Consider the following 22,064-nt stretch of genomic DNA (forward strand, 5'->3'; position numbering starts at 1 on the left):
CTTTCTCTACGGCCACATGGCGACCCCATTTGAAAAAACTTTGTGAGACTGGGGCTTTGTCTGAAATCACTCCCTACTTGCTAGTTAGAAGGAAAGGAGTGAGTGATTTCAGACATAACCAGAGACTTCATTTTATTTTAGTTTTTTGCAATATTGGATTGTGCAACAATTATTTATGCGAGTAATATCCTTTATCACTACAAGGTAAAAAAGTGCCCAACTTTTTTTTACGAATAACTTGGAGGAGTCAGCTGAGATACTGTTGCTTCATCTGGTGGATGGAAAATTTAAGTAAAATATGTAACAAAGAGTTTACCTATCACCACAGCCACAGGTATCACCTTAATGCTCAACATATAGCCTGAATAACTGGTAGCAGCAAACACTAACACCAGAGCTAGTCCAAGTACGTCCACACCCACTCTATATTTGCGCACAAATAAAAGTAGTTTCCTTTCCTGTTCATGATAAAACCAGTTCACTAAGCATCCTCAAGTGACTGGTCTTCAATGTGAACACCTTTGAGGAGAGGAGACAACACAGTGCATGAGGAAACCAGTATGAACCAGTATCCACAAAATAGCTGCCATCATAAACTTTATGTAGTGGCAGAGAGCGCAGATGCCAGAGCTAGTCCAAGTCAAGAAACAGAGTTGCCAACTCACACTTCAGTTTACAGAATGTCATTGAAAACTAATTTGAGGAAAACTTTTCTTTTCTTTTTGAAACTTAAAAAGATCAAGTTCTCCCTGCGGGGAAATACCAATGCATTTTATTAGATTTGGAACCCATATTTATCTGCTTTAAATCAAAGTGTCCTGCAACCACTATTGTCTTCTTGATAATATGAGTTTATCGAATGCATTATGTGAGACCTTTCTCTTTAAAAAAAAATTTTTTTTTTCTTCTTTTGTGTTGTTCTTTTCTCTTTTCTTGTCTTGTGTGCATATTTTTTGCTTTATAAATGTACATATTATGTTTTCTTTGTTTTTTATTTTTATTGATGTTATCTTCCTTCTCTTGATTGTGACTGCTAAAATGAAATAAAATGGAAAATTAAAAAAAATATATATATATATACTAATTTAATCAACTTAATTGATTGCATTTTTAACATAGTCCTAACACTAGTTGCAAAAATAATGAGTGTGGTGCAATGTAGTATATTTATTTTATTTGTATATAATAAATATAAACTATAAAATAACATAAAAATACATTTACCATTACAAACAATAAATAAATGAAATAAGTAAATAATAATAAAAAATATAAAAATAGTTTTCTCACCTGTTTATGACAAAAGCATTTCAGTAAAGCAACTTCATACGGCCGAGCTTTGGTGTGAGCATCTTTCAGGAAAGGGGAGATAACAAAACTTGGGGTACCAGCATGAGCTGGCTTTAAACCCATTAATTAGCACATTATAACAGGGGTGCACCAATCACAATTTTCTGGCCGATCACCGATCTTTAAAAAGCCTGACCTGCCGATACTGATTTGGGCTGGTACCCATTTTCTGTTTTTTATAACTGACAGAATATACATTCAATGGCCCAATCTTATTTTATTGAAAATCGTTGAGCAATACCTGTAAAACAATAAAATATATATGTTTTAACTTAAACAACCAATAAAGTGTCCTGAGTTTCAGGTCTCAGAGCAAAAAGCTCCAATGGCTGGCTGTCAAACCTTCCCAGAGGTATGTAAGATCAGTTTCATATGTAAGTATGGGCTGATCACGGATCCCTGATCACCGATCACCCCCAAAATTAAGGAAATCGGCACCGATTGATCGGCCAGCGGACCGACCAATCGTCTACATTATATCTACATTATACATTATGATGTCTACATTATAACAATGTTTACTCCATCAAAACATTTTACATATGTGAATCAAACATGTCTTGCATTTAGATAAAAAAAACCTCTGAGCTTAAAAACGTCAAGTTTGAGCCCCTATTTTACATTTATTAACTTTTTTTTTCTACTTTTTTTCGTTTTTTTGAACACATCAACATCAGGTGCAGAAATCCACGCTTACCTCAACAGCAGGATCTGAGGTAAATGGCACAAAATGACTGGAAGTGACCTCATGGTAACGTGACTGCCAAAATACAACAAAAACATTTAGGAGCATTAACAACTACTAAACATTTAGACCATCATTGAATGAAAAATGGGACAAAAGATACTCTGAAACCCTTTATCTTTCAGAAATAGGACAACATTTAATTTTCAAACTCGGTCCACAAACATTTACAGTGTTGTTACTTGTCTTAAAAAAACCTAGGAGCAGCACTAGTGTCAGTCTTGTATTGACCTTGCAAATGTGATATTGCCCATCCTGAATGAATAGAGGCCAGTTCAAGACACGCCAAACCAGTCCAAACTCTAACCTGGATTTAAAAGACTTTAGATTCGGCTTCTCAAGGGTGTGGTAAAGGAGCTCTCTGCTGACGAGCTGGTTTACCAGAAACACTATAAATATGGGTCACATGGCAAGGTAATCTCTGAGAAAAAAAGAAGCAGATGATTATGGAAAAATGTTTATGTGTATTAATAGAGCAAACAAAAAACACATGATGAACTAGTTAATAAAGAGTCATAGCTAAAATATGCCATCATGTGTCAAGGCCTTCTTCAGGGCATATACAAAAATGTTGCCAAAGCAGCTTTCTGCAAAGGATTTCCAGCAGTCACACAATCAGTAATTGTATTGTCTAACAGGTAAAAACTTTGATTAATTATAAACCTGACAACTAAAACTTCTAACAAAACATCAAAGCAGATAAATACTTTAAAACAGTGTTTCCCAAACTTCTTTTTTAGGTGACCCACTCTTTTGGAAGAACAAGCCACGGCGACCCAATTCAAAATATGTCAACTCTACAAATAGATTGGCAGGATAAATGTGCAAAGATAAAAAAAGGTTCTTTAATGATGTTTCTGCATCATCTTACATCTTTTGATCGATATACTCCTGCTAGAATCAAGAGACCTATGTAGGCTTGGAGATCTACCTGGTCCAACGCTGTCCATGTGTCTCCAAACACACGCCCCCCCTCCAAGTTTGTCATGTCCAGTAAAATATCCACCATGGACTATGGTAAAAAGAGTTTAAAGCTGGACCTGACATCATCCACACAGGATTGCGTACCGTGTTGGCCCTGGTCTCATCTTCAAAATGTTTTCCATTCTTGCTCTGCCTCCTTTGTCCTGGGAGGAAGAGAACTAGAGCAAGTTGCCATCCTTAGACTGGAAAGTCACCTCAGATGCCTCTATCTCTTGTGCCTCTTCTTCATCGCTTGACTCGTTAGTCTCAAAATGTCCTGGATCTAAATCAGAATCAATGTTGTCTTCTACTTCTGACACATCCTCCCCTATCTCTGGTTCAGCTTCGATCTCCTCTTCATCTTTTTCAAAAATTAGGTCCAGAGCTTCTCTGACAGTAAAATGCTTACTCATTGTGATAACAGAGTAAAATGAGAGCAAGGTACAAATGTAAGATTATGAGGGTGTCTGTGAAAAGATGTGATGCATTGTTTAGTCTGGAAAGTGTGGTTCCCGTGGAGGAATAGGCACATAGGCGCGGGAAAGAGACATGTTACGGAAACAAACACTTAATTGTTTTGTTTGATGTGCCTTTGAACAGGTATGATGCATTTGTTTGGAAAGTGGTTCACGTGGAGGGATAGGCACACAAGCGTGCAAGAGAGAGACAGGTTCCCATAATTGACACCTAATTCTTCAGCCTAAATGTGTGTGTGTGTGTGCGTGAGGGGAGAGGGGGTGGTGGTTGTGGCTGTGTGTGTCTGCATGGATGTTTTCCCATCTAATGGATTAACATAATATAGTATTACCCATTCATTTTCTATGCCGGTCATTTTTGACCGGGGACATCACAGGTGTTTCAAAGTTGATTGGACCAGTCAAAATTCAATGAAAGTGGTGATCAGCAATTTTAAATGTTCAAATGCCTGGTGTGGAGGATATCATAAGACCTTGAGGCGATCAGAGGAAAAATAATTTTTTTATGTTTGAATGAAGTTGTAAATCAGTCTGATTTGACCTGATCATAGAAAGGTTAAAAAGTAATGCATGAAAGTTTTCAGAACACACACATACGTGGAAGTGTCTTAAAAATTGGAGACCAAAGTCAACGACAGTTAAAGAAAGTAGAAAATAAAGTAACCTCTTCAAACCAGGATATTGTGAAGTTTTTCAAGGTCCAACTTTAAGAAATTGGGATTTCAAAGCTTAACACTAAAAAATATCTTTCAAGCATAGACCTAATATTTTTTGCGATGGCACCAGTGTTATTTTTTTTCCTCATAAGCCTAAAGAATATTTTTAACCAGTCACTGCCTCTCGTTGAGTTTGTGATGTGTCTAAAGCTTGCTATCGCAGAAGAATTCCACGGGACGAACCAAGTCTGTGTCAACAAACCGCAGATATTTTAGAAAAAAAAAAGAAAGTATGATTTTAGTGGGTATCTGGAACAGTTTTGTTAGTTCAGGTTTATAACGCAGGATCTCAGAATTTAATGGCTACCTATGCTCTTAAACCATCAATGGACTTGGACATGAATTTCGCACAAGACTGATGTTATTGGTCTGACCTGGATGTACAAATGAAAGTTAATTACACAACACGATACATTATAAGATTGTGCAGTTCTGACTTATTTTCCCAGAAAAGAAAAAAACATAAAAATGAGAAACTAAAGGGGACCAAAGATTGAGCATTGGGGAACTTCAGTTAGATCCAAAGGCAAACGCAATGAAGTGGAGATGCAACAAACAGATCAAGACCCAAATGCATGTCCGGTCATTAGTCTTAACATACTGTTATGAAACAGCCTATTTGTCCGTAGAGTTAGCCAACTGATCTATGAATGAGAACATGAATCTCAGGCTATATTCAGACCAGAAAAGTCCTTTGGTCCACTTGTTTGGTCCAGACCAAAAGCGGACTTTATCTTTTTCGTTTGGTGTGGTTCATATTCAGATTGTACTTTTTGCAAATGGACTATATTCTGTAAACACATCCACGTGTGTGACGATCAGTGCTCTCATTAAACAGCACTGACAAAGGGCGGCACACAGAATACAGACCCGGAAGTGGAGGTAAACATGTGTGTTTGTGCTCTTATTAGAGCTGCAAAATCATTTTCAGTTTCAAGAGCAGCTCCTTCAAAGCAGGCTTAACAACACCGTTTACAATTTTGGAAAAGCGAAGACAAATGCACGCAGCAAGAAGACGCTATGCTCTGCGTGTCCTGACCCACAACATGCTAGCAACAGCGTGGCTAAGCAGAAGACGGAGGATCAGGTATGAACCAAAGACAGTTAGGTTACGGTGGCTTTATAGGCCAAAAAGGCGCATGTATCCTGTAGTTAGTTCGGATGGACCTTGGTTTGTATTCAGACCTGCACTGGAGAACCAGGAACTGCACCAGAGTTCGTTTGGAAGCAGACCGAGACCACCTCAAAAAGTGGGTCTTGGTCCAGTTGTTTGGTCTGCACCAGGGTTCGTTTGTGTCTATTCACACCTGCATGAAAAGTCCGCACCAGCGTGGGAAACGAACCCTGGTCCGTTTAAAGTGATCCCTGAATGATCCCAGAAGGTGGAGCTGACCGGCTATTGGCACCTGACTTACACGCCACCTACCACCAGGGGGAACGGTGGGCTGCAGAAGTGCAAACAGGATCAGTCTTAACTGATTCAACCCATACCAAACTGAAATGATCTTAACTATTTGGTGGAAATGGGCTTGAGTGAGATCTGTCGAGGGCACACTGCAAAACTACCAAGACAACCACCAGACTTCCTCCAGACCAATAGAGCCTTTGCAGTTTGGCTCTGTGCTCCCTTGTCCATCAACACCCACTTACTACATTGTTGGATCGCAGCACTACTGGTCCCCAAGAATCATGAAAATCAGGATTCTAGCAGTCATTAGGGAATCTTTTTTTTCCCACCTTCACTGTCAGCCTCTCCTCACCCATGATGCCTAAATTTTCCTCTGAAAACTTCTGACCTGTTGACTCTTGCCCTGGCACCGCTCATCGGGTCAGTTTGTTGTCGTAGTCAAGTGACATGATTTGGCGTCAACTTGTGTTTTGTTTTGATAACCGACACAATGTTTCAACTCTGTTTTAGTCTAACTTCCTGTCCCACTTGTGCTGATTCTGCGTCGTCTAGCAAAAACAAAAGTTTTGCATAACTGCAGCAGAGGACTCCAAAATTTCAGACCCAAAACACAGCTGGGATTCAATTGAACAAAGCCAGGTGAAGAAAACTCATTGACTAGATTTAAATACCTTTTGGGGCAGAAACTGAACACAGAACTGGTGGAATTGAGAGTCATACTATGGCATCTAGTCAACAACACAGAATCCATGTAGCCTTGTACATAGGGATGGGAACCGAAAATCAGTTCCTGTTGAGAATCGCTAAGAAATGTTTCAATCCATTGATATCGTTAGCCTTTGTGTGTAACAATTCCCTTATCAATTCCCTTATTGATTCAGGATTTTCAGCTTGAAGTTTTACTGAAGAACTGACTTCATAAAGAATTGTACTTAAGTCTCTCTCAGGAGATTCATATTCAGTTCATTCAAAATGGTATAAACCACCTTATATACCAAAAAAACAAAATAGCGCAAGCTTGATGCTAACGTATATGGGAAACTGAATTGATATACTAGCAGTTAGCATATATCAGTTTAACTTCAGCTTCAGCTCAGAACAGAATTTCAACTTTCATCACAGAAACATATCACATCAACTCTCTGTAAAAAAAAAATACTGAGAATTTCAAATGTCAAAAGCTAACAGGAAATTGAAAGGCTCATTGCTGACTTCATAACTACGGAAAGCTTCCAAACAACTTAAACCATTGCTATAACCACTTTGAGACACTAGATGGCCTACTTGAATTATTAATATAATACAAAACAGTACATCAACGTCACATTGTGTGCAATTTTTACCTGTTTCTGTGTAATTATGCCCAGAAATATCCAGATGCCAAACCAATTACATTTTATTCACTCACAGTATAAACTCAATGAAATGTTGTTGACACAGAAAACCTGTAAAGCTACTTTTTGTACCAAGAAAATTCACAACAGGAATTGATAAAGGGAATCAATAAAGAATCAGATCGATAAGCAGAATCAATAAGTCATCGGTATTGACAATATCTTATCAATTCCCATCCTTACTTGAACAAGGGCCAAACTTGCTTGCAACAGCTAAAACCATGTGCGCAATGATAAACCCACTGCTGCACATTCAAAGGCAAATGCAACGGCTGAAACATGCTGCAGAGGGAACAAACACTCTGTAAGAAGCAAAATAGCTGCATTAATATCAAATGCGCTGCAGGTACCCAAGTGCGAGCACAGAGACGCTGCAAGTTCAGCCTTCAGACAGAAGTGCTCCAGGCCTGTAGGCCCTACATACTACCGACAGCTTTTGCATGTAGTATAAAGTATGACTGCTCTGTTTGGTCTGTTTTGTAGTATACTACTCTGGTTTCCAGTCTCGGAAGGTGGAGATACAGATGATTTTTTTTTTCCTTCAATATAAATATACAAAACAAGCTATGGGCAGATCTTGGCATTTAGGTATTTTGCTAACCACATCACAGCAGAATCATTATTCTTGATTTCTAATCTAACCTCTATATAATCCACGTATGGTTAAAAGGGGTAATTAGTCTTTTATATTGGCTTTAATGAATTTGTAGAAGTTAACACCTCTTTTACAACCAGAAGTGACAAGATTTACAGGTGTTTCTTTCTCATCACTCTACCTCTATCTCTCGGACCATATGACGTTAATATTGTGTTGTAGTTATTATGCTGACTTATTCCACTAGATGGCGATAATTCACCAAAACCTGCCACCCGCATTGACGAAAAGCATCAGCGCCGTGCATTTTGAGAAACAGTATGCCAGGTTGGACCCAGGACTGGCTTCTTGCATACAGAGAAATTTTCCTAGATCAGCAGAACATCCGGGGATTTTTGGCTTACTGCAGAGTTTGCAAGTTTTCGCATACTGACCAAAATAGTAGGCACTGCTCGTGTCATAGGCGGTTTTGAATACGGCCCGTGTCTAGCAACTTTTCAGACCTCAAACTTGCAGCGTCTCTGTTTTTGTAGTTGGATACAACTTACTACTACTGTAGCCAAGTTCTGAGGTCTTTACACTGGCTTCCTGTTTGTCAGAGGATAGAGTTTGAAATACTCCTATTGGTTTACAAAGCTGTGAATGGATTAGGGCCAAATTATATCAATGATCTTTTGATCCCATATGAACCATCAAGACCACTTAGGTCATCTGAATCAAGTTCGCTTTCAGTCCCCAGAGTCAGAACCAAACATAGAGAGGCAGCATTCAGCTTCTATGCTCCAAATATCTGGAACAAGCTACCAGAAAGTATCAGGTCTGCTCCTTTCAACCCAGGTTGAAGACTCACCTTTTTACAGCTGCTTTTTATTAGAGCATTTTAATAATTCATTTTCTTTTCAACTTTTCTTAAAAACAAAAATCGCACAATTTTGCGACTCTTGCAACTCTTATCTCTTTTAACTTTTTTAATTCTTTTAATCTTATTTGGTTTTATTGTATCTTATCATTTTTAATCTGCTTTTTAATTGAAATTCATTTGTTTTCCTTTAATATTTTCTGTCTGTAAAGCACTTTGAATTGCCTTGCTGAAATGTGCTATATAAATAAACTTGCCTTGCCTTACTACTACACCTACGACTCTACCTCTACTTTTTCAGAGTTGCAGTGGCTCCTCATGGAGAGGTGAGCAGGAAACATAGCAGGATTTGGAACCAGTGATCTCGCTCGAATAGAAATCACAAGACCTCAAGACACTTGACCTTGATTTGGGCGCGGACCTACTCCCCACCCAAGGACAGAGACCGCCTATATTTTGGTAGAGCACCATGGTGTGTGCTTTACATCGAACAGTAATACTCTGCTGTTGACCTTTTGATAAGTTTCTCTTTGGCCCATCAGATCCCTTTCTTACAAATAAACCAAATTGAAATCAGAGCAATTTAGCAAACAGTTTTGTTGTCATGTCATTTGCAGGGAAAACTGTATGACTCTGCTGCGCAGGAATTGAGGAAACAATATCTTTGCCGGGTGTGTTAATTTTTCTTCACTGTGCCAAGCACTGACTGGAAGCTCTTTCAACAGGATGTTTTAATAAATACCTTTGGTAATTAATCAAATTTTTGTAAGCCTTAAAACCAGTTCTGCAGCTGACCTGTTGTTCTGACTCATAGCACTCATACTTTCCTGCTCGGCAGCATCTGCGACCAACCTGCAACGGTATAAAAGATGCTGTGAGTGGATGTAGCTTGCAGAAGACCTGAGATAGAGTCAAGTCTGAGCATCATGGCCTTCATACAGGTGCTCCTGCTGAAGCTGCTCCTGGTCTCACAGGCATTTGCATCGCATCACATGGGGGCACAATCTGGCTACACATACAGAGGAAGAAACCATGATGGGACGCATAGAGTGAGTCAAACAATTATCATTTAACAGCAATGACAGCTAATGTGGATGCACAAATATACTGTTCATCACAGTGTGCTAAGATCTCTGTCACAACCTGTAAATATCTGAAGTGGTTTATTATCTGAATATGTTTTTGATATTCTGTTAAATCCCAACTTTTAATCCACTTCAGTTGCACTTTTTGCTATGTCAAATGCAATGACTTTAATTTCTCGATGTTTTTACTTTTAAAGGGTGTTTTGTTTCTTGTAATTTGTCTTATTTTCAATGTAAACAGTTGACTTTTTTAATATCTGCATTATTTGCTTTATTTTTCATAGTTAATCAGGATTTATTACAAATTAATCACTCATTCATTTGTTGATAAAAAAGATTTTAACTTTTTATTTTTGCTAAGGTTTCTTCAAAATGGACAACCAGCTCCGACCTCACAGCTGTGTTTCTCCACAGGTGGACTTTTATCACAAGGACACCTTTGACAACTGTACGTTCTCACTCCACTGGTCTTGTTTCCGCGGAAACTGTGGCAGCGCACAACCAACTTTGCAGAGCGCAATAATTGACAGCAGCCCCAATACTGTGTCATATGAAAACCTCTGGTGTGAAACTGAAAGTGTCCAAACGAGATACATATCAAGTGACAAACCTTTTGAAATGAGGTGAGCTTTTTGATTTTTCCTGATGTTCAGTGATTCCCATTAATAGGATAGGATTTACAATTGACTTTCAATTATGTTACCTTTTGTGTTACGTAAAGGTTGTTATCTGTGAGACTATTGTTCCTGATCCAAGTAACCTGTTCTTTATCAAACCTCCATTTGCAAATGATCATATCCAGTGTGACCCTGATGACATCAAGTGAACGTTTCTTACATTTTGAGGTTATTTCTTTTTTCCCTCTCACAATCCAGGTCAAGAAGCTGTTGCTGGATCAATACACGTAATGATCTTGTATATTGGAGCCTTTCGACTTTTGTTGATTTGGGGATAAGATCGGACACCAAAGAACCAAACAGATCCCCAGACTTTGGAATTATTCCTTTCATTCGGTAAGTCTCTGGTTTTGGCATGAAGTGGTAAGGATTGAACCATTGCCTTCATAAAACGTGGACATAGTCTCAGTGACATTACATGCAGGTTTCTAAATAAGGGTTCTGAAGCTCAGTAAAATAATGGAAGAGACCTTTTAAAAATGCTGACTTTAGCTAACTTTGAGTTCACCTAGATACTGGCAAAGAAGTGGGGCTGAAGCAGGTTGACAGCTTCCTGGCAAACCCCACATCATTCTAAAACTCTACAAAAGGATAATCTATAGGAAATGAGCCACAGACTCCAAACCATTCGACATGCTCAATTCTGTAAAGCTGCACAGTTAAAAAATTGGACTTTATTGGGTTATCTTGGCTTCCACAAACAGCATCAAGTGGTCCTCACAGGAACTGCAGCTCTTTTGCTTGTTCACATTGGCGTCAGTCTTCAACACTAAACATAGCTGCTTGAGCTGAACTGTCTGAACACTTTGTGAAGTAGTTCCCAACCTGTCCACCCTTCCCTCACAAGCTAGAAGACAGATATGTTCTTCAGGAATAATGACCACATCTTTAGAATAATTGCAAGTATCAATCCATTCAATGTTTAAACTATTTTTCTGGAAACACTGTTGTGAAGGACCATGTGCGCCCCCTAGTGGTGTTTCACAGGTAAGTATTCATGCAAGTCTGTTACCACTAGACTCAAATAGTCCAACAACTTTTACTATGTCATAAAATGAAAGATTAAAAAAATATGTTTGCTAGGAAATGATAATGCTCTTAAATTGTTTGTAAATTGTTCTTCTTTTTTTTTTGGCCAGACAAATCTGAAATCAGTTATCCATTTATAGTCAACTTAACCTTCTCCCTCACCGCTCAGGTTTTCTTTCACTTCTTTTTGCCACATTCAGCTTTCTGTATATAATGTTTGTTGCTAAACTGTTGATATTCTTTTACTGTGTCTACTAAAGAGTACCTGAGAACTGTCCACGGACCTACAAGCTGGTAAATTTTGATCCTGATGGTGACAAAGTTCGATGCCGATATGGAAATATCAAGTATGTAGAGTGCAGCAGATGTGACCAACCTTCAGGCTTTCACTTAAACCAGGTTAGTTCAACACAGAGTTTCACGATACTTGATACCATACTGTAAACAGGGCGCCCATTTAAACCTGAATTCTCATATTGGTAGGAAACCTGCGTCTTGCAATACAACAGGGCCGATAGTGCAGACCAAATTTATGGGATTGAGATGGTGGTGGAGGACTTCCCACAAAGGTCCGTCACTCTGACCTACTCAGACGGGTCTCGCTCTGTCAGAGCCCCAAGCTCAAGGAGACAGAAGAGAGCAGCGTGGATGTATCAAACATTCCCTACTACAACAGCAACACCTACAACAACAGCAACACCTACAACAGCCTATCAAACAACTACAGCAACACCTACAACAACAGCAACACCTACAACAGCCTATCCAACAACTATATACCCCTGGTCTTGGTGGTGGCACTGGACTACAACCTCGACAGCAACACCTAAAACTACAGCAACACCTACAACTACAGCAACACCAACAACCACAGCAACACCTACAACAACAGCAACACCTACAACAACAGCAACACCAACAACAGAAACACCTACAACAACAGCAACACCTACAACAACAGCAACACCTACAACAACAGCAACACCTACAACCACAGCAACACCTACAACAACAGCAACACCTACAACAACAGCAACACCAACAACAACAGAAACACCTAAAACTACAGCAGCACCTACAACTACAGCAACACCAACAACCACAGCAACACCTACAACAACAGCAACACCTACAACAACAGCAACACCAACAACAACAGAAACACCTACAACAACAGCAACACCTACAACAACAGCAACAGCAACAACAACAGCAACACCTACAACAACAGCAACACCTACAACAACAGCAACACCAACAACAACAGAAACACCTACAACAACAGCAACACCAACAACAACAGCAACACCAACAACAACAGCAACACCTACAACAACAGCAACACCTACAACAACAGCAACACCAACAACAACAGAAACACCTACAACAACAGCAACACCAACAACAACAGCAACACCACCAACAACAGAAACACCTACAACAACAGCAACACCTACAACAACAGCAACAACAACAGCAACACCTACAACTACAGCAACACCTACAACAACAGCAACACCTACAACTACAGCAACACCTACAACAACAGCAACACCTACAACTACAGCAGCACCTACAACTACAGCAACACCTACAACTACAGCAACACCTACAACAACAGCAACACCTACAACTACAGCAGCACCTACAACTGCAGCAGCAATACCTCAAGCCTTACAGTCTGGAATTCATCACATCATATGGAGTGGGGATTTGTTGCATTTACCAGCTCCAGCAACAACACCAACCTCACCTTTCAGCAAACTTCCAGTTCAGTTCTCCTTGCTTGGTAAATCAGGATTATCTTTTCTGTGCTTCTTCAAGACTTAGCCTCAAGTTTATCTTATTGGATACAAAAACCCCGCTGTTACATCTTATTTTTAAGGCAATGGGTATCTCTCAACCTTAAAGGATTTCATTCAAATTAAAATAAAAAAAATGCCTAATTGCCTGCTTAATTGAATGTGAGTACCCAAAGACAATCAAGCAAAGGGCAAGATTTTTGCCACTCATTAAAAAAACGGCCTGTCTCACTTGCTGATTGTTATTCCTGTGTTAAATGAGACAAGGAGAAAAAAAAACAGGGTCTGTTCTTTACATCATGTGTCACCAGAGAATTCCAAAGCAGACTGGCTTGAATGGTTAATAGAGATCAATTTTTTTTTAATCCTTAAAAACTTTTCTAAGGTTAAACTTTTTAAGTTGTGCATTCACTACGTCACAATTTTGCAGTAAAAATGTGCATTTTTGGCCTGGTGGGTATGTGGTTTAAGGTATTCCTGCAGCCTACCCCTAGTTGACACTAAGGGAACTGTTGCAATCAGACAGTAACCAAAAAATGCGACAGCCTCCTTGGCCTCCTTTTCAGGGACTGATCTGGTGTGATGTGTGCTATCTTGTTGTCCCGCCAAATCAGATTGATTTATTTAACCCTGCCAAGTTAAAAGTAAGATGTAGATAATTGGAAAGATCAATTGCATCTAGCTGCTTTGAAACTAGTCAGTAGTGTATGAATGGTGTTTACAAGATTAAATTGCACTTGTTTAGCTTTTTGCTCTACAATTACCAACTGTTTGTTATTGGATAGTTTTTTCTATGGGTATGTAAGTTTGACCAGATAAAAATACTTTTTTTTCCTGTAACTCCAGTGGACAAACCTATTCCCTCGTGTCAGCCTGGGCACTACCTGCCAGAGTATGTAGCCCCAACACCTCTGAACGGAGTGCACATCCATGCAGAGGTGGGCAAAGAAGTGGAGATCAGAGTCAAAGCAAAGACAGCGTTTTCAATGTAAGTGAGAACCAATCCGATCAATGTGGCAGCAAACATTGTCACTTTTACATTAAGTAATAACATGGATGGACTCTTTGTTTTCATCTAGAATTGATAACATCATCTTGACCGGGCCTCAAAACACAGAAAAGAAGAAGATTTCCAGAGACGAGTTCCTCATTACGTGGACACCGAAACAAGACGACTTTGGAAACCACTACGTGATCTGCTATGCCGTGGAAGCAAAGAGAGGGTGAGTCTTTGGTGAAGTCTTTCACTACAGCTTTACCATGCAAAGTTAAATCCACAATTTAAAGAAGTCTGCAATACCAAAAGACAAGAGAGACAAAAATAAGACCAACCCACTAATGTTGTGGTATCTGCCACCAAAATGGGAACAAGATATTTCGGTTTTTACAGTAAGTGCTGCAGCCTCGCAGCAAGGTCACCGGTTTGATTCCCAGCTTGGCCAGTGGGCCTTTCTGTGTGGAGTCTGCATGTTCTCCCAGTGTGTGTGTGGGTTCTTTCTGGGTACTCTGGCTTCTTCCCACGGTATAAAAACATGCTCATCAGGTAAATTGGTCACTCTAAATTGTCCGTAGGTGTGAGTGTGTGTGTGAGTGTGTCAGCTCTGTGACTGATTGGCGACCAGTCTAGGGTGTACCACGCCTCTCGCCCAATGACAGCTGGGATAGGCTCCTGCCACCCGCGACCCTGAACAGGATAAGCGGTTCAGAAAATGAATGAATGAATGAATGAATGAAATTGCAAGGAGGGCATAAGGTTCGTCCAGTACATCGCAGGCTCTTCCATCTTTTCCAACAAAACTCCACTGAGGAAAACACAGTCAAACTCAGTGACGACCCGGCGAATATTTACAGAATTTACCTTCAAAATCTGTCTCCTCAGCGACTTTCACCCAAGCCTGCTCCTTTTTTTCCGGTCTCTGAAGAGCACACACGTTGTATAGTATAACTCGGGGTGATGTCACACCACACAAATCAACTTCTCCTCCTTTTTTAGGAGAAATCAATGAAGCAGGGGGGGATGCCAATGCCGACTGACTGCCGTGGCACAGCCTCACGCAAATTTGCGTCAAAAGTTTAATATTTTAAATGCCTCAAACGCGTTGGGCGCTCAATAATTGCCGCGTCAAACGTGTCCAACTGTCCAGGGAGGATCTGCGTCCAAACACGTCTTTGCACTGACTTTGTAATCTCAAAGCGCATTTTTGCCACTTCACGTCAGGTGTGGCCGTGGCATAATAGTTGCCTAATAATTGTGCACACACAGATATTCTCAACAAAAGCCAAAACCTCACGTTGACTTCCTTAAATATTCAGGTTTGAGGATTATCAATATTTTGGATTGATCAAGAGCTCTGTTGTTGCTCCATTATAAAATTAGTCCTCAAAAATGCAACTTGCCTAATAATTGTGCACAGTGTAGTCCTGAAACGCATGTGCTTTGTGGCAGGGGGCATCCTCCTGCTGAAAAGGACCACAGCCATAAGGGAGTACCCTTTCCATGACGGGTGTACAAAAGCTGCAGTTTCAGTTCTCTAGCCATTACAATATGGCCTTTGTCAAACTCACGCTTGCCCACTTTTTCTTGGTGCTCCCACATAAACTGTGAGGACACAATGTTCACTTTTTGCCTAATATATCACAGGTGCCATGAGGAAGAGATACAGTTTGGTTTTCCTTTTAACTGTAAGTCTAAGATTGATTGGTGTACATGCACACCTACAATATTTGCTCCAATTTGACCAAACCCAGATCTGGGTGACAATGTAGAGTCAACATGGATGCTGTGTGGGGAAATAATGACTGCGTCAGGTGTAACAATGACACTTGCACTGCACTCCTTATGCCAAGTGCAGTGAAGGAGCTTGAAGTAATACATTAGTGTCCTTTGAATTTTTTTCAGGTATAACATCTACCAGGGAGACATGAGGTGTGTTGTTGTGGACGTCGAGAGGAGACTAAGTAAGTCAAAGCTTTTGTTTTGGAGTCTATCGTTCAAAAGAGTGAAAACATAGCCCAGTTAAAATCAATGCACAGCTAATAAAAAATTGGAAAACACTAGAACAAAGCTCCATTAAACAAGTTTAGTTCTCCATACTAACTTCCTCTTCTTTCTTTGTTACTTCCCTTTCTAATGATTCGGGCCATTTACAGGATGCTTGATTTAGAAAATATGTTAAACTACCCGTAGTAAGAGCATGCATGTCTGTTGGAGATCAATCTCGAGGTCTGGTCTGACTGCAAAAAAAACCACCAACATTTGTTGTCCTCTGTTTCAGTCAACACCAACGTGATCTGCACAGAGTCCTTTATGAGAGTAGAGATTGAAAAAGCTTCATGCCCTGAAGCCCGGGTGGATCATCTGCGGCTCAGTGACCCGTCCAATGTCGCCTGCAGCCTGAAGACTCACACCAACAAGACTCACTTCATCGCCATCACCCCCCTGAATATGTGCGGCACCCGGGTTGAGGTAACAAAAAGTTGTTTTTACCTTTTTTTTAATCATAGCTGTTCCTCTTTTACAGCAGAGTGAGGACTGAATGTGTCACATTTTGTTCTTCAGGATAAAGAAAATGACGACTACCTGAAGTTCATGAATGAAATCACCACGTTTGATAACCTCAAAGACATAGTCACTAGAAAACCCCTGCTGGAGGTTAAGTTCTTCTGTAAGTACCCCAAACGTGGAAACGTGACTCAGAGCTTCCTGGCGCACAGGAAGAGCGTCACCGTATGGGATAAAGGCATGGGCGAGTTCACGTACCAGTTCGAGTTTTATCCCGATTTGCAGTTCAGAACTGTGATTGATCCCAACTCCTACCCTCTGGAGTATGACTTGGGGGACCGCATCTACATGCAGATCGAGGCCACAACTTCAGTCAGCAACACCGAGCTGTTTGTGGAGTCCTGCAGAGCTGCACCGTACGATAATCCAAACTACAAGCCGGTCTACAGCATAATCGAGAACGGGTGAGTAGAACATGCAGGATCTCTAAAGCTATGATTTCTCAGTTTTGTTCTTGTAAAAGCATCTACACAAGTTTACACAAAACACAGTCTCACAATATCGGGCTTTACCATTTTTTTTGCTTCTGTTTTGAGCTACAGAAGTACTAAGTCAATATTTTTTCTCTGTCTAGGTGCACAGTGGATCAGACTGTTCGAATTCACCCAGTGGCTAATAAGAGGCAGTTCAGGTTCAGCATGGAAGCCTTCAAGTTCATTGGCTTGCATGACCAGGTGAATGAAATGTGGATCAAAGAGAGAAAATAACCCGGAAAAGTCTCAATCTTGTCGCTGGTGTTCTCATTTGGTTTCATTTAGTGGTATTTCAATGCATTTCAGTGTATTTGATGCCCAGGTAAACACTTGCCAAACTCAAAATCATGCAGAATATTACGAAACTGTTAGCAGGTTTCATATTAACACAAACAACACATTTTTATGCTGAACTCTTTTTGAGTGTTTCATTAGGTGAGTACAGAGGTGTATCTGCTCACTTAGTGACAGCATGTCCTGTTGTTGTATTCAGGTGTACATCAGCTGCTCAGTCTTGATGTGCAAGGCAGGGGACCCCGACACCAGGTGTGCAAAAGGATGCATGAACCCTAACAGTTGGCGCAGGCGAAAGAGAGAAGTTGTCACCCAGAGCTTGACTCACCTGGTTTCCCAAGGTCCTCTGCGCTTGGCCAGATCAGCAGAGCGTGCAGACAGTCCAGGTGAGAAAACTTCAGCTTCTGTCTTTACAGCACACCTGAATTGTTAGGGACTGAATTTGACTTTGGATAAGGTCTAACTCAAGCTGTGTATTTCCTCCTCTGCAGCGATGAACCTGAATCTGAACATGGTCTTCGTGGCTGGATGTCTTCTTGCAGCTGTTGGCATGATCAGTGGAGTGGTCCTGTACAAATCCAAAATGTCCAAGGTCAGATACCAGCCTCTGCCTACAACTGAAAGCTAAGACGGTGACACAAGAAGAAGACATCCATATTGATCAGGATTTATTCAGTTATTGGGTTTTTATCTGCATATCAGGGATATTGGGTGTCATGTACTTTATGAAGTTCACATCTAAACAAAAAAAGTTTTTTAAAAAGTTTGGACTGTGTATACATTTTGGCAACCTAAGTACAGCAATGAGGTTAACCTCCAAAAATCACAGTTTTCACCCATCTTGGATGAATGTTAAGAGACTCACGGCTCAGTGGACGGATGTTCAGAGAGATTAAGCCAGCAAGCCACTTGATGCTACTGACTATATTATGTGTAAAAATGTACAATTTGTCACATTTTAAGACATAAACTTGTGTCTAAAAATAAGAAATTGACAAACATGTAAGACCACTGAGGCTGACACCTTGTTAATCATAACTAGGCCAGAAAAATGCACTCAACATGTCAGGGTAGTAATGATGTGGTGTTTTCAGTTTCGAGCTTGCTATCTGTTTGATGATCAAATTTTACAAAGAGCATTAAATCTGATTCAGATGGTCAAATTTTAATTTATTAATTACTTACCTCTCTTACTGAGCTCCAAAGAACTTACCTCACCATTAGCAGCGCTCAAAACCCCAAAGTTGATGTAAATGTTGCCAGTACTCCAGTGTGAAGTGCTTTACAACCGCTAACTGATTACTGTTAGCTAAGTGCGCCTGTCTAATTTTTATTATTGAATTATCAATATCTATTATTTAATTTTTCTATTAAAAAAATAATGTTTTTTTTGACAAAGGAATAAAAACACCTGAGTGCTTTCACATGAACTCTTTTCACGTTTTACCAACAAGTTCGGCTTAAGCTCTGAAAAAGTTGTTATCCTGTCCAACCAGAGTCGGTAGCATAGTTTTGATTCAGACATCCAAGAACACAACAAACAGATATTTTGGTTGACTTGAAATAGTTTTGAGTCAAAGTTTAAAGCTTGTTAACTTGTCCAAGTGAATAAGGCAAAATGCTGCTTCTGTTGCCACAATGTGCTCACTTTACTTTTTCAAATGTAGGCTGTAAAAGGGTTCTTGAAATCAGTAGAATGGTTTAAAATACACACAGCACTGAAAGAACGATGATTATCTAGCACTGCAGCTGCTGGGAGATTAATCAGCTGTTATTAATACTGCTATGGGATATTACGTAGCTTTATATGCTTTAGACTCTGTCAAATTGTGGGACTTTGTGTATCTTCTTTGAAATGTTGCCTATGACCAAATAATGTTGTTCCAATGTTACAAGCTATTGTAGATACAAAACAGAAAGATCTGCTTCTTAAATGACACATGGATACACAGTTTGATTCTTAACCTGACTGTCAAAGTGCACAATGTACACGTCAACATTCACAATTTCGCTCCACTAGAAATTTATTTTCATATTTGGGACTTTGATAAGCCTAGATGAGAGCATGGGAGGGTTTCTAAGTTTTGTCCTTTTTCCATTTTACACACATGATTTTGCTTCTGGTGTAGCCTGGTTGAGGAAAGTAATGTTAAAATCACTTCATGAAACAATAAAGATTTTCTCATGTGAAATTATGTTCCTTCTTTTCTAACTCGCACCCACAATTCTTCTGATCCAAAATGTTATGTTTTTATACTGAAATGTTCCTTAACTTTGACATTTACTAGTAATGGGCAAATAATACAGACTTCGGAGTGTGCATGCTTCTTCCTGAAGCAGAGTGATTGGGAACACAGTCTTGTAGCTTGTACCACAGCACTATCATCACGTGACCAACTTACTTAGCTTCAAATGTCATCATTGCCTCACTTTGTGCTTCACTGTTTCCATGATTTAAAACATTTCATTTGCATTCCTGATGGATCATACAATTCTCTGAATGACTGATAAATCATTTTCTTGAAAGGATTTCTTTAGGAATACTGGACTAAAACACCCAGCAAAAACATGTTTCTGTGTTCAACACTATGTTTAGTTTCAAGGATGTAGCAGGAAGGATCTCTGGTCTTGTTTACATTTGATTTTTGTCCATCTTTAATACATCTGGTGCAGTGTCTAAGTGTCTTCCAACAATAAGCAAAATTCATTTAAATGAGTAATAATGACATAATCATCAATAAGTTCAAATAAACAAAACATCAGAAGATCAAGACAACCAGACAGTCTTTTCTAAACTTTAAAGGAATACTATCTGACTAGGTGTCGTAGGAGAGCAAAGCCTTGAAAACATTAACAAAGAGGAGTTTTTGACACACCTTCGACATGTTGAAGCCCCCCCCCCTCTCAACTTTAACTCCACCACTTGCTTGTATTTATCCCGCTGCAGTAAACCATTTCTACAAGTTATTCTTACCCTAGCCAATTGTGTTAAAGCATCAATGAAACATGAAACACCAGCTTTTGAACAACACCTGAGTGATTTGAGAACATATTTTTAGACACGGGCTACTATGAGCAGAGCTACCTCCGTCAGTGGCTTTCATTGTTTTGTAGCCTAACATGAGCACGCCTAGCTTCCATTCGTTTCAACCTAAAATTTCTCAGCAGCTCTATCACATTCGGCTAAAACGTCCCACCATAAAAATAGCGTTGTATTAACAAATTAACAATGGACAAACACTGAGACAATGCAGACAATGAATGAAAAGATTTACTTACGCATCCAGGAGAAGCAAAGCCAGTTCAGGGTCATGCGAGACCTTCTTAGCGTCGCGTAGGGCTCGCCACCGAGGAAAAGCTAGTCCAATATTTACTCTAGTTTTTCCTCTTGCTGTGTCTGATGCTCGACAAACGTCGAGACTATTTAGATGGAGGGGAAGTCCATGGCAAGCCTTCGGTCAGTTGTTTCAGACTGGAGTCTGCCATTACTGCTGTTCTCAGCCGTTTCTGTGCAATGTTTACCTGCGTATTTTTACCACTGGGGGCGCAGCTAGGTGTGTTGCCAGAAAAGAAGGTTGCCTCCCCAATCCGGACCGGATTGAGTCAGACACATTTCATGTAAACAAACCTGCCGGCCACATAATTTTAATTCTATGTGTTGATACTTAACTCAGAATAAAATTTCCATGGGTTGTGACGGATTTTTAGCCCATTTAGGTGTAAAATAACGGATATAATACCTTTAACTGTTGCCATGGTTTGAAACAGACAGTCCATCAGTCCTGCTCTTAAAGAGTTGCAGTAGCTTGAGTTGACCACCAGATGTAGCTATTCTTTGTCAGACCAAAGCCTTATATATATATATATATATATATATATATGTATATATATATATATATATATATATATATATATATATGTGTGTGTGTATGTTTGTATGTGTGTGTGTGTGCGTGTCTATTTTGGTTTAGGTCACATGGTAAAAAACCCATAGGTGTAAGTGTATCGGTGTATCGGTGCAGTAAACAGCAGTCTATGCCATATTGATCATAAACTGAGTTTATGGTCTATAGATCATAAATTAAAAACTTCATAAAGAAAACATCAAAACAAAACTATGTAAATCTTTCGGTGTAATATGTCAAGTTAAACTTATTCTGAATAGAAAATTACTTCATACATTATACTGTTTGCTCATTATGTCTTATATGACAAAGTCTGTTTATGTCCAGGAAAATGTATATTAAAAAGTAGAATCTGCAGAATTTTCTTAAAAAAATAAAATGTCAACTTTTACAGGAATTATCCTGCTCAATCGTCACTCCTGGGCTGGAACCCTCTCCTCTCTGCCTGTGTGTTGATGTTTTGTTTTTATCAGTGAGTTTCTCAGCGGAGAGTAATCGTGATTACATCAGCCAATCACAGGACGCTCAGTGGCAAGTGACTTTGCGAGTTGATTAGCGAGTGGATGAAGCTATCCCGAGCAGCTACATCAGCGGACGTAGCACGGAGGAAGAAAAACACAACCCTACTGAAACGAAACGCCAAACGGATAAATCTTATTACTAAACGAGGATGAAGCTTGGCTCGACTTTCACCAGCTTTGGGCCCTTGGGGAGCAGCACGGGAGGAAGAG

General features: G+C 39.7%; 1 protein-coding gene across 1 annotated transcript; it reads left to right on the forward strand.

Annotated features, from left to right (window-relative positions):
- Positions 1-9,432: 9,432 nt before the first annotated feature.
- Positions 9,433-18,056, forward strand: LOC141787801 (ZP domain-containing protein-like). Its single transcript, XM_074666473.1, has 12 exons — positions 9,433-9,555; positions 10,313-10,413; positions 12,763-12,956; positions 13,027-13,086; positions 13,946-14,087; positions 14,179-14,322; positions 15,999-16,057; positions 16,375-16,559; positions 16,659-17,065; positions 17,236-17,335; positions 17,628-17,814; positions 17,920-18,056. The coding sequence occupies exons 1-12, from the start codon at positions 9,433-9,435 to the stop codon at positions 18,054-18,056; spliced, it is 1,839 nt and encodes a 612-aa protein (XP_074522574.1).
- The last annotated feature ends 4,008 nt before the right edge of the window (positions 18,057-22,064 follow it).

The sequence above is a fragment of the Halichoeres trimaculatus genome, unplaced genomic scaffold (assembly GCF_033239565.1).
Source record: "Halichoeres trimaculatus isolate MK-OKI-2021-1 unplaced genomic scaffold, fHalTri1.1 fHalTri1_scaffold_3, whole genome shotgun sequence".
In the NCBI taxonomy this organism is placed as follows: domain Eukaryota; kingdom Metazoa; phylum Chordata; class Actinopteri; order Labriformes; family Labridae; genus Halichoeres; species Halichoeres trimaculatus.